The sequence below is a fragment of the Pleurodeles waltl genome, chromosome 9 (genome assembly GCF_031143425.1).
Source record: "Pleurodeles waltl isolate 20211129_DDA chromosome 9, aPleWal1.hap1.20221129, whole genome shotgun sequence".
Lineage (NCBI taxonomy): Eukaryota > Metazoa > Chordata > Amphibia > Caudata > Salamandridae > Pleurodeles > Pleurodeles waltl.
In genome coordinates this window covers 987270691-987283339 of record NC_090448.1, presented here as the reverse complement: position 1 = coordinate 987283339, position 12649 = coordinate 987270691, and the positions used below count along the sequence as shown (strand labels likewise).

The following is a 12649-nucleotide window of genomic DNA, read 5'->3' as shown; positions in this document are numbered from 1 at the left end:
TGTGATAGGGTAGGCGGTACATTGACTCCCACCTGTCTGTTGGCGGTGACCGCCGCGCTGTTTGTTTGTCCCGCCGTGGCGGTCGGAGTGTTAAAGTGGCGGTCTCTATTGGCGGTTTCCGCCAGGGTCAGAATTCAATTTTTTTAACCGCCAGCCTGTTGGCGGGTTAGCCGCCGCTTTAACACTGACCTCCAGGGTTGGAATGACCCCCTAAGCTCCTTACCTCTTTACAGGTGTGACATCCGTATGTATAAAGAGAAGTTTTAACAAAGTCGATGTGCTTGCAAACGTGCCAGACTGCAGCAAAGACTATGGTTAAAGGACTCATGCTTATAGGCGCAAAGTCTACAACTAAAAATTTTTGGAAAGAGAGGTAATTTTAGGATTTTGTTTTTTTTATCTGTAGCCCCATCAGTATGGCAACCATTATTTGTTTAAGGCAGGTTTTTAGGAGTGCGCAGAGGAGGTATGGCTGCAGGCAGAGGAGATATGGCTGCCCATATGTGTCAGCATATGATTTTTCCAGGGCCTATAGTGGCCAAGAGTCCTTAAGGTTTTCGCAGGTCACTTGTTTTCAAGAGTATCCATGTCTGCTTTTTAGGGTTAAGCCTACAAGTGCATGCGCTTGCGCATGCATCTCGTATGCGAGACGCTGTTGTGAGTAGTAACAGGCTTGGAGTCCGTTTGTCACTCACCATTTGTTGGTTTGCGTGGCACTCTTATTTACAGCCTCATAATTCTTCAAAGCATGTCTGGTTTATAAAAATTTTTAGTGCTAAATGTGAAAGGTGGAGGCTTTTTAACTCCATTTGATAAATTCTGAGAGAGATAATTGTTCTATGACGACAGCTTGACAATGGAGTCTTTAAGGCCTTAAAGACGAGCTGAAGGACAGCATTCAGTGACTTAGAGAAGGCTTTCATGATCCTATAATACTACTTTAGAAAGGCTGCTATACTGGCCCAAGATGGAGCGTCTAGCCCGAATTCCAGCCTGATCAGGCACCAGTGTAAATATGAAGGTAGTCTGAAAAACCTCTTCTAGGCATTGAGCTGACATTGTTCCACTGCTTTGACAAACTGACCAGGATAGGCTTCATGGCCATATTTAATTGTTGGGAGTAGTTTTCGCCTTTTACATGTCTCATTGGCTCGGTGTAGGGGCTTTCAAGAGAGCTATTTAATTGACACATTCTAAAGATCACAGATTCCACCTTTGCCTGTAAGTGTCTCAGGAGTATTTCAGCTCCCCCTTTCAATGACAGTCAATCTCCAAGGTCAGTAGTTCCCAACCTCTAGTCAGGCGACCACTGGGGTCTGCGAAGCCTCCTCAGGGGGTCAGCAACTCCTTAGAAAATTAAATAATATTAACAGATTAAAAAAGTGTTTATAAATAAAGATGCTAAATGTGCAGCTGAAAATGTTAAAATGTATTGTAAATGTCAAGGAATTTGAAATTGAAGGCTAAAATGTTAATTAGAATCCTCAGATTTGTTAGTGCAATGCAGGTTCATCAAACAGAATACAGTAACGTTTCAATAACGACTAAGGGGAGTGTCACCGGATTCCAATAATGATATAGTGGTGATCCCACGGTTCCAGTAATGATAAAGTGGGGGTCCACAGAAGTCAAAAGGTTGGGAACCACTATCCTAGGTAATTATATGATTCAGCACTTTTAATCTTTAGGGGTCCCAGACTCCAAGCATGACTCATTTTACTTTGAGGCCTGGCAAAATCCCTACTTTAGTCTTTGAGCTATTGGCAACCATTTTGTTGGCCAAGTTGTACTTGTGAAGGGCATTTAGTGCTTTCTGGAGCCCTAGTCGGACTGATCCAACAGGACAATGTAGTTTGCATATTGTAAAGCAGTAACTTTGTGGGCTGCAATATTTGGCGGAATTAAGTTAGCCTTCCTCAGAGCAGAACTCACAGCCAGAGTTTCTGTGGTGGTGTAAGCCTCTTGTTACTTTACAAGATATTAATTTCTGCATACAGACTGGACCCCATTCCACTCTCCTGATCATCTGCCGGCACTCATCTACAAGTGGATTACCCACTTCTTTCACGTCTTTTTGAATGCTGGCACTAGCTTTTATGGTATACAGAGGGGAAGGAGGTCACTCTTGTTGCACTCACTGTAATGGCCTCAGCTATCTACTAAAATGCACTGGAATACTGTTGGACATCTGCAAAAGAAGTGCTGCTCTCTGAGGCAAGACGACAAGAGACATGGACCAGAAGAGACAAACAGTCTACCATACTGTTTCCCACGTACATTACTGTTCATCTTATATCCACTGGAAATTAATGTTCACATATTCTCCTCATAAAATCACACTCTTTCTCTTTAATCCAAAACAACCCTCTTACAACTTCCCATCAAAATGTCTATTCATCTGACCCAACATTTAATATTGAAACTTCACTAAAACTAAATTAATACTCGCTCTGCTTTAAAGCTTCCTATTTATTCAGTCCAATCACCATCTATACCTCCTACAGCTTAAACTAAGAGCAATGCTCATTCCCTGCTCCACAACCACAGCATATTCTTTCTCGTTCCAACTTCTTACCAATGTTTTTATGTAGAAAGCGTATGAAAGTGGCTGCCATCACATTCCTCTCCTTGCAGCTAAGCTCCACTGGGGGCTGAAGTCCATCATCCACCACCAAGGTTTGCAGTTTGTGCACTGGATCAGGTCCATGGTAGGAAAACTAGATATCCAGAAAAACATAAAACATCTTTCAGGGCACAATCTAGTGCAGCAAAGAGTGCAGTATGCTGATAAATAGTCTGGCAAAACGGAATGCCTGAGTTTACAAAACAATCTGATTCAATGAGAACAAAACAAACTCTCACAGACATGTGCAATATATATCATAATTTTAACTTATTTATATCACATCTTAATAAGTAATTCATGCATTTTTTTGGACAGAGTTCTGGGCTGGACAACTAGCGTTTTGTCACAGTTTCTTACACCACACCCTCCTCATATATTAAGCCCAGCTGCTCAACATCATTATACCTGTCAGGTACCCAAATAGAGTACCTGGTAATCCAACTTGAGCGAAAGCAGTACTGGTGGCCTTGGGACATTCGCAGTAAAATACACACAGGTTACTGCCTCTAAGTTGCTAATGTCAGTTACTGTGTCTTTGAGTTTGTTCCAGCATATATTGTGACTTATGGTTCATTAATGTCTGATTAAGTGTTTCATTTATAAGTTTCTAGGTGCATCGTTAGGGCAACTCCTGGATTTGAAGTTGGCAGTACAGTGGTTCCCTTGATAACCTTAAGTACTTTTGCTTGTTTCTGCACTGCAGCAAGCCAGCTTTACCTGTATCATTTGCATCCTTTAGATGGTAGTAATATTCATTCTACTACTGGTTTCTGTGGTTTGTGTTCAACTTATAAACCACTCTGCAAATGGTCCTTTCTCAAGAAGTGAATTCATGTAGCTATTCTTGGCTTTTACTTGTTTTTGGCTCAAAAGATTACACCTTTCCTCCTCCTGAAATTGCTGCTTTGTGATTACCACAATCTAAAATGGGTCATATGTAAATCACACACTTGGGATACAGCCATGAACACTAAGTTTGCTACATTTGGTAATGATCTTTACTGTATAATGGCTACTCTGTTCGCATTCAGATATCTAACCTTTGAATCTTCCATTGTGCCAGACCTGCAAAAGCTCCCAGAGCCGCTAGGTGGTGCTAAGGCTCTGATCCTTCATCCGTATGTGACAACAAAGAGCTATAAAGGATGAAACTCTGCAAGCTGACATTGGTTCTTGTCTTTTTTCCTCATGTTTAAAAGACGAGAAGAGAAGCAAGGAATGGGTGAGCTGAGTGGCACAGTAGTTCCTCTCTGGCCTAACATGACAAAGCTGCCTCTCCAGTGGCCATCTCCCCGGGACGAGCACACACTCAAATGTCCCTGAGCTCCCCGAGGCAAGGAGGGTGCAGGAAAAGTGAAATGAAGCATCAAGATCCCATGGACGCCGACCCCCGGCCACAGTTCGGAGCAGATGGCCCCCTGTTCTTTATAATAGGGGGACCAATCTGGAGCGTGGGGCCCACCAAGTCCTTTTACACACTGGAGAGGGTGCAGCTGCACATTTGGGCCCTCTGCTCCTTTGTAAACTTCTTGCAAAAGGAGGGGCCCAAATCCATACTTAAAGCTGCTCCGCCTGATTCGTTATCTTTGACCGCTGACGGAAGTTCGGAGAGCACCTGATCCAACTGCAACTGGGAATACGCGGGCCTTCTCAGCTGCCTTATGTACTGGCGGGTCCACTGAAGACTGCAGTTTTAGGAAAGGGCTCACGTTCCTCTCCCTGGAAGAGGCAACAGCTGGGAGCAACCAGGAGGCTCAGCAGAAAAGCAAGGACTACCACCTGCGGCTCCCACCCAACGGCAAGGGCCCTTTTGTTAAAGTGTGGGCATCCTCTACCCAGTGTGGCCCCCGACCCACGCTCTCCGGCTGGCACCTAAGCCAGTGCTCCTAACGATATCTGCCCTGCTTTGCCAACACAGCAGTCCTCCCGGAGGCAGGTGATGGTGGGGGGCTAAGGTTTAAGGCCATTCCCTGGGGGCCCGGGTTGGAGTTTGCGAGGAGTCCTTGTTGCTGGAGTAGCGGACAAGCGCTTCAGCCTCAGCTCCTCCTTTCAACACATGTACTTGCTGAGGCTCCATGGAAAATTCAGGACGAATATCAGGCCTGGGGCTCATCCACCCACTGTCCTTTACCAAGGGTAAAGGGAATGATACGCACAACTGACATATAGAACCTGGTACAAGAATCAGTTACTCCCCTTGAGGGGCCAAGAAAGGGAAACTGCTGGGCGAAATCTCCTCTCGCCTTTCAATGGGGTCAAGAAGGGGCCACCCACATTGCCCGAAACATCTGACTTGTCTAGCCCAGCACTTGTCATGGCTCTTCTGAGATGCTCCATGCGATGTCAGGGCAGTCCAACATTTAAAAGCAGACTCTTAAAATGGTGGGAGGAAAGCCTCGGTACACTACCTCGGTCGTTGACGTGTGACTTAAGCCGCAGAAGCAGGCCCACTCCAGCGGAAAGCACATTGTCTACACTTAGTGGAGGCCTGAACTTGCCTATCAATCAGGACACATGTAGTGATTCCTCAGGAAAATCCTCAGTGAGATCAGCTCCATCAAAATCAAATTCAAATCTTGCCATCTTGCACAGGAAAAATAATGAACTTGGAACCAGAGTGGATGACCTGTAACTGAAATGAAGAACTGAAGCCCTTCAAAAGATCAGGAACTCCTATGACACAGGTTTCTACTAGAAGAGCAGAACATAGAGCTCCAAATGAAGCAATAAGACCTTGAAAACCGCAGCTTCTGTAACAACATCCATATTTAGAGGGGTCCTAAAGGCTTAGAAGCAGACTACATCCAGATTTTCACCCAAGAACTCCTGCACTCCATTCAGAAAGATGTGGACTCCTCACCATACATCTCACCCAGGCCCACAAGACGACAGCTAACCCAGCTTGTTCCTTTGGGATAGTGGCTATTGTCTATTCACTTCTTCAATGAAAAATGAACCCTGATGATGCTCAACAGGTAGAAAGATCCTTTAAACTACACAAACAACCCAAATCAGCAATACCAGGACCTCTCACAATCACTACCTGGAACAGCAGGGATTTCCATACAATCAAACACTTTTTACATGAACAGTATAACAGATACCAATGGGATCATCCTTTCAGCCATCTCTTCCAATGGCAGGGAAAAAAATGCTTCTTATGGTCTCTGACAAAAGACACTTCGGGACTGCCCAATGGACGTTAAGATGCCTGTGGGTGACCCAACGCATTTTGCTGAATGACTGGGTCTTCACCACAAGTAGCACACTACTGCCCTTGATAGAAAAGGCGGTTCATATATCCAGTGCAAAAGGCAAACAGATGTCATCACCCATCTAAAAGACATGGAGGGATATCCACACATGGGTGGGGGCTCAGCTATCCAGACAGACGATGGCTCTGGAGGTAGCCACAACCTGCCTCCTGAACAGTAACTGCAATTGCTACACACTGGAGGCATTATCAGGGCTGTAGTCTTGGGGGCAATGGGCAGACTACACTAGACTTAACTACTGCGATCCCTGAGGCGACACAACTTGTCCACCCCCTGAGTCCATTCAACATCTTTTGACCCTAGTAACCATGGAATTCTCGTGAGGGGTTACATTTGACTTACACCAGTTTACCTACATAGGGACACTTTGTTTGGCCCTGTTGGTCCTCATGCATTTCTTTATTCGTTGTGCAGGAGGGAGGATGGTCCATGGAAAGCACCCTAGGGCAGTTGTCCCTTGGGTGAGCTTCAGTAGATCCCAACTTTGCTCAATGACTCATTACACATGCATTCTTAAACGCATCTTGCTTAACATGAGGGGATTTTATTGTTAAAAAAAATGCCAACATTTGGTCATACTTGGTGAGGACCTTGATTTTATCTTTCTGCATGGAACTCATCTCCTGTAAAAGTATCAATCGTAAATGCATCACTCGCACTATTCTGTGCAATTCCAAGCCTCTGCAATGGGTAAATCAGAGGCATTTCTCTGAAAGTCACATGTTAGCAAAGACACCACAAACATCATCAGGGACCATGATGGGTACTACATTAGTGTTGAGCCTTGAGTATTATCCTGACATTGAAACTGACGCCTCTAAATATCTATGCACCAAATAACGCCCAAGACTTTCTTACGTAAAACTATCTGCCCACGGAAAAGGGGGACATAATAGTATGGGATAATCTGAAGCTAGTGTGGGACCCTGAATGGGACGGAAGCAAACATTCAAACCCAGGCATGTGAGCAATGTCAGCACACCTTAAAACGTAATCATGTAACTGGGACTAGCAGACAAAAGGAAGTACCTCAATTTCAACACCAGGAAACACTTCTTCTACTCTCCTGTACACACCACATACTTCTGCATAGATTGCATGTTTGTCATGCTCTCCCTTGTGGGCACATGCGAAGCAGAAACTCAATATTTGACCACGCCAATGTGGCGCTGTGTGGGGATATACCACAAAAGCTCCTGCCTGGAAGCCTAGGTGGTACATGAAGCTGGACGCAATAAGAGACCTGGTTCACAGAGGCTGCAATTAGGGAGTACTTCACCCTGAATGCACTCCCTAAGTTGTCAACCATCATGGTTTGGGATGTATTCAAGGCTACGGTGAAAGGGGTTATCCAGTCCATTAAAATTGAGCCCGACAGGGAAGCACGGTTGCTAGAAAAGAAAATTAAGACTAATATCAAGACTCTTAAGCACCAGGATAATCTAAAACCAAATAGGGCAATCCAAAGACACCTAGTCAACTGAAAGACCATAGACTCAACAGAGCCTAGTGACCCCTGATTACAATGGAGATTGTCCTCTACAATAAGGGTGACAAGGTGGGTTTTGTGCTAAAAAGGAGGACCTGCCTTCAGACAGCCTAGAATCCTACTGGGAGTAGGAAACTGGGCTTTGATTGCAGTATTCGCCCACTTTTTGCTTGGTGTTTGATTCAACTTTGCCTGAGGTGCACTGGGTACCCACTAACGAGGTCCCCAGAGCCAGTGTTTCTTCCTCCAAACAAGATAAAACTGGTCACTTGATCCCCAAACGGCCAGGCATTTTAGCACCTCTGTAAGTCCCTAGTAATTGGTACCTCTGGTGCCAAGGGTATAGGTACAAAAAGGGTCCTCTAAGAGCTGCAACATAACTTGTGCCACTCTAAGGGACCCAACACGAAACTCAATCAGACTGCAGGCTGCATCAAAAGGTGCTCTAAAAAGTGAAAAAACATGACACTCACTTGTGTGCCATGTCCCTTAAGACTGCATGTAATATTTGTAAGTCACTCCTACAGCAGCCATGAGTGCCCTGAGGAAGGGTGCACTATATTACATGTGTGGACGTATTTGAAAAGAGCAGACATGACTGTGATATGTCTTTGTTGATTCTTAGATTATAGTAAGTGATCAGGGAAGTCATTCTAAGTACATATGCTGGACACTGGTCAATACGAGTTTCCTCAGCTACATGATGGCTTTGTTGACACTAGGGATGTTTGGTATCAAACATCTCGTATTATTAAACCCTCACTGTTACTAGTGAAACCTTTGGAAGTCCACCATCTTTTGTGTGGTGGAATTAGGAATCCTGGGACAGGGTGATGCCCAATTCCCAAGGGAAGTGGTCATCTAGGGGGCGTAGTGACCCCTGGGGTGAGTAGCCCATTGGTTATAACCCCCCACAACCCTTAACACCCCTAAATTGAGTATTTAGGGAACCCCCTGATGTTTACACTTCAGATCTTTGCTGGACACAAAAGGAGAAGTGGAGAAGGAAAGCTGCTGACCCAAGGACTGAGAAACACAACTGACTTGGTGCCAACCCTGGCTAACAGACACGTTTCTGCTCCCCAAGGGTGAGAGCCTCTGCTCTCGGGCGGTCAGGAACAAAACCTGCTCTTCAAGGGTTTTATACACCCCTCCCAACAGGATGTCCTGCAAATTTGTATTCCAAGGAAGGGGGCTTCAAAGAGCCCACCACCTTTGATATATGGATCTGCGTTCCCCCAGAAGTGAGGAGATGCCGACTTCCCTGGCCAGGACCCACTTGCCGCATGGGCAGGCGTGGAAATTAGCTTTGCAGGAGGTGTGTTGCACCTGCAGGCTGGACATACCGCTAGGGTGACCAGCCTGAAGTGAGCACAACCTTAGTAATTCCACCATCTGGTGTGTGGTAAAATTAAAAAATTCTGGGACACAATGATGTCCACTCTTCAAAGGGAGTGGTCCTCTATGGGACGTAGTGACCCCAGGGGTGAGTAGCCCATTGGCTACTACCCACTACTCCCCTTAACATCCTAAAACTGAGTATTTAGGGGACCCCCTGATACAAGCACTTCAGATCTTCGTTGGACACAAAAGGGGAAGTGGGCAAAGGCAACTGCTGACCCGAGAACCAAGGAGCATGACTGACTTGGCACCAACCGTGCCAGCCTACCTGCTGCACCTGACCCTGGTGGAGCAACTGACCTGTGTTGCTGCTGTGCAGACTCCAAGAAACCCAAAGGACTGCCATTGCTTCGGCAATCGCCAGACGAATCTCCTTGGAGCAGAAGAGGTGTTTCCCTGCATCTGTAGGCACCCCAAGATGACCTGAGAGGATCCAGGACAGCCGATATCAGACAGTACCCCTCCATCCATGCCTCCTAGTCCGAGCTGAAGTGGGCCAACGGTGTCAGCATGGTTCCCAGGCCCTCTAAAGACAAAGCTGACCTTGATTTCGCACACTGTGGACTTCCCGACGGTGCTTGAAACCTCTGTATTCAAGCATCCCCTTTACAGGACTACCTCTGATTACGGCGACCCGACAGTCCACTGCACCTCTGCACCTGGCCGTTCTGGACAGAGGAGAAGAGGACCACTGGTGTCCCTACATCCCTGAGCCTCATGACACCTGAGCTGATGTTGTTTTGGTCGGAGTGGACCGCAGTCCAAGTCTGCAGAGTCTTTCTGCAGGCCTCCCCCTACCGGACTGCCACCAGTGACAGAAACTTGAGGGTCCAAGATACCTCTGCACACAGCTCACCCCGAACCAAGGAGAAAAGGCCCACTGGTGCCCTTACTTCCCCGAGCATTGCAACAACCCTCTGGTCGTTCACCCTGACAGGACCCCCAGCCCCTACCTGCAGCACCTCTGTAGCGGGACTGTTCCCATATGAGTGAATGGGACAGCAGACACTTTCACACACCTGTGCAGCCGGACACCTCACAGCCTCCCAAGGTGACCTGTAGGCGTGGCCTTGGTTCCTGCCCCATATTCACTTTAAGCCCAGGAGAACAGACCTGTGAGCTGCTGTGGTGTACCTGTTTGTGATATATGTTTCCGCTCCCATAGGGTAACAATGCAGCTTCAGAAACATGCATTAAGTGTTGACTTATCAAAACTGTAAAAAGTAAAAACTTGAAAAGTACTCACCGATTCAGATGATCTTGTATCAACATTTATACAAACATATGTGTTATATTTATAAATTGGTGCTGGATTTCTTTGAGTTTGTGTCTCACTTATCACCTATGTGTGTGCATTACATGCTTAGCACTACCCTCTGATATGACTAACTGCTCACCCACACTACCACTGAAGAGAGCATTTGGGGTGTCATTTGTGCCTCTATAATTCCTCTCAGGTTTGCCTGGACTCTTTACACAGTGTACCTCTTTTTGGTCCACTTTATAGAGAGTGAGCTTCCTACATTGGTGGTACAGCGCTGGGATAGAAGACTTTGCATGTACTGTACCACTCTGTCAGTATTGTGATTCCCCAAAGGAATCCACAATTGCCTTTAGCCAGGACTTTTTTTCTCCAATGGCCGATTTTTCTAAATTATTTACAATTAACTGTTAGGGCCTTGTGTTAAGTCCCCCAGACTAATCTGTTTAGAGTTTAAAAATACTTTAGCTAGTTAGGCCTATCAGAAGGAATAGTTTCTTACCTGCAACTCCGGTTCTCTCGTAAGGGAATTTTCATGATAAGTCATAAGCACTAAATAGTCCCACCCACGTGCGGGGACCCCGGAGCATATCTTCAATAGGTGTTCTGAAGAGGAAAATGTTGCCTTTCTTCAGGAAGGCCTGCAAACACACTTAAGAAAAAGACACCTAATACAGCCTATACATGTAGGCTAAAATGGCCAAGTTCAAATTTAAGAAGGGCCAATTCTATTGAAAATGTATAAATGTATATGTTTTCTAAACAGAATACATCTTCTACACAAACCCCTTTTGTAATGATAGCCAAGTAAGATAAGGGCAGAGTAGACTCATAAGCTGCCATTATATGGCTAAAATAGAGACTGCTTTTAAGACCCCAGAGACCACATGTATCCATCATGCTCAGCTGATGGCATTTGCATTCAGTTATTTTTGAAGGCTACTAGGCCTCTAGTGATAGGGCCCTGGACCTGGTGCCACCCTGTTTGTTTAAGCAATGCATGGTGGTTTGTTTGACAGTTTGAACAAGCAAGGTATCAGTGGTGAATGATAGGTGAAAGATTTTGAGGGCCAGATGAACCGCATGGAGCTTGAGGAGATTGATATGATATGTTATCTTTCTTAGAGACCAAGAGCCTTGAATCTGAAGATGATCCATATGGGCTCCTCATCTGAGCAACAAAGCATCTGTGACTACTGTTTGAGTGGAGACCTGTTGGTGGAATGGCATCCATTTGAGGAGAATGTTTGGAGAAAACTGCCACTTGATAGATTGTGTGGCATGTGAGGAGAGTGAGATCATGTCTTCCCAGTTGCCCATCAGCTGGTTCCACTGGTCCTCCAGTAGAGATCACATGCAAAGACGAGCATTGGGAGTGAGAAAGATGCAGGAGGCCATGAACCCAAGGAGGGATGAGACTTCTCTTGCCGCTAGTTGAGGTGCCTTTTTGAGAGCTTGACGTTTCTGAAGGATCGATAAGCGTCGCTCCTCCAATGAAAACACCTAAATAATGCAACATCTGGACTGGTATTGACTTTGACTTGTTGAAGCTGACGTGGAGACCCAACCAAAGTAGAATGCTGAAGTTAAGTCCAACTGAAATGCAGTTGGGCTTCGTGAGAGGTGGATACTTTTATGAGCCAGTCGTCTAGATAGGGATTGACGAAAATTCTGTGTTTTCCTAAATGAGCTGCCACCACAGCCATGCATTTGGAGAATGTTCTAGGTGCCGACCTGAGGGCAAATGGTAGTACTGCGTACTGGTAATGGTCTTGTCCCACAAGAAACTAGAGATATTTCCAATGCTTCATGACAATGGGAAAGTGAAGTATGCATTGTGAAGGTCCACAAAGCAAAGCCAGTCTCCATGATGAAGCTGGGGATATTTGTGATGTAAAGTCAGCATCCTGAACTCTTTTTGAATCCATTTGTTGGCCACCTACAGATCGAGAATAGGCCTGAACTTGTGTTTGTCTTTCTTTGGTACTAGGAAATACCTTGAGTAAATCCCTACCCACGATGATTCGTGTGAACTGCTTCCGCCGCCTTCTTTTGCAATAAGGTTTTGACTTCCGTCCTGAGTAAGTCGAGATAGGAAGGGGCCGGCTTTAGTGGAATGGATGGCGGAGAGGTGATAAACCTGAGACAATATCCATTCTGCACAATATTCAAAATCCAGACGTCTGTTGTGATGCAATGCCACTCTAATGTGTAATGCTTTCCCCTACCGGAGTGGATAATGGAAGAGGGGTAAGAGAGGTTTTGATGCAGATATTTGTCGTCCACCTTGGGTGGCTTGGTGAGCAGATTGTCCTCTTGTTTCCTTGTGCTGCGTCTGATATGATCTCTGTTGTTGTTGCTGGGATCTAGATGGCATCCAATGAGGAGTTTGAACGTGTTGAGAATAAAACCTACGATGGTAGGAGTAGGAAAGTGCCCTTGTTGGCATGGTTACCCCCGTACTTTTTGCCTGATATTGATGCCAACTTTGACTTAGAGTGTGCTGGGATCCTGCTAACCAGGCCCTAGCACCAGTGTTCTTTCTCAAAACCTGTACCATTGTTTCCACAATTGGCAGACCCTGGTACACAGTTAAG

The 12649-nt window shown here is 45.7% G+C and overlaps 1 protein-coding gene across 3 annotated transcripts in view; it reads right to left on the bottom strand.

Annotated features, from left to right (window-relative positions):
* AREL1 (apoptosis resistant E3 ubiquitin protein ligase 1) overlaps window positions 1-12649 on the bottom strand; it is a 708282-nt gene that overhangs the window by 498411 nt on the left and 197222 nt on the right. For all 3 annotated transcript variants that reach the window (XM_069208486.1, XM_069208484.1, XM_069208485.1), the window contains exon 10: window positions 2576-2717. In XM_069208486.1, coding sequence (XP_069064587.1) covers window positions 2576-2717 — 142 coding nt within the window. The remainder of the gene's footprint in view (window positions 1-2575; window positions 2718-12649) is intronic.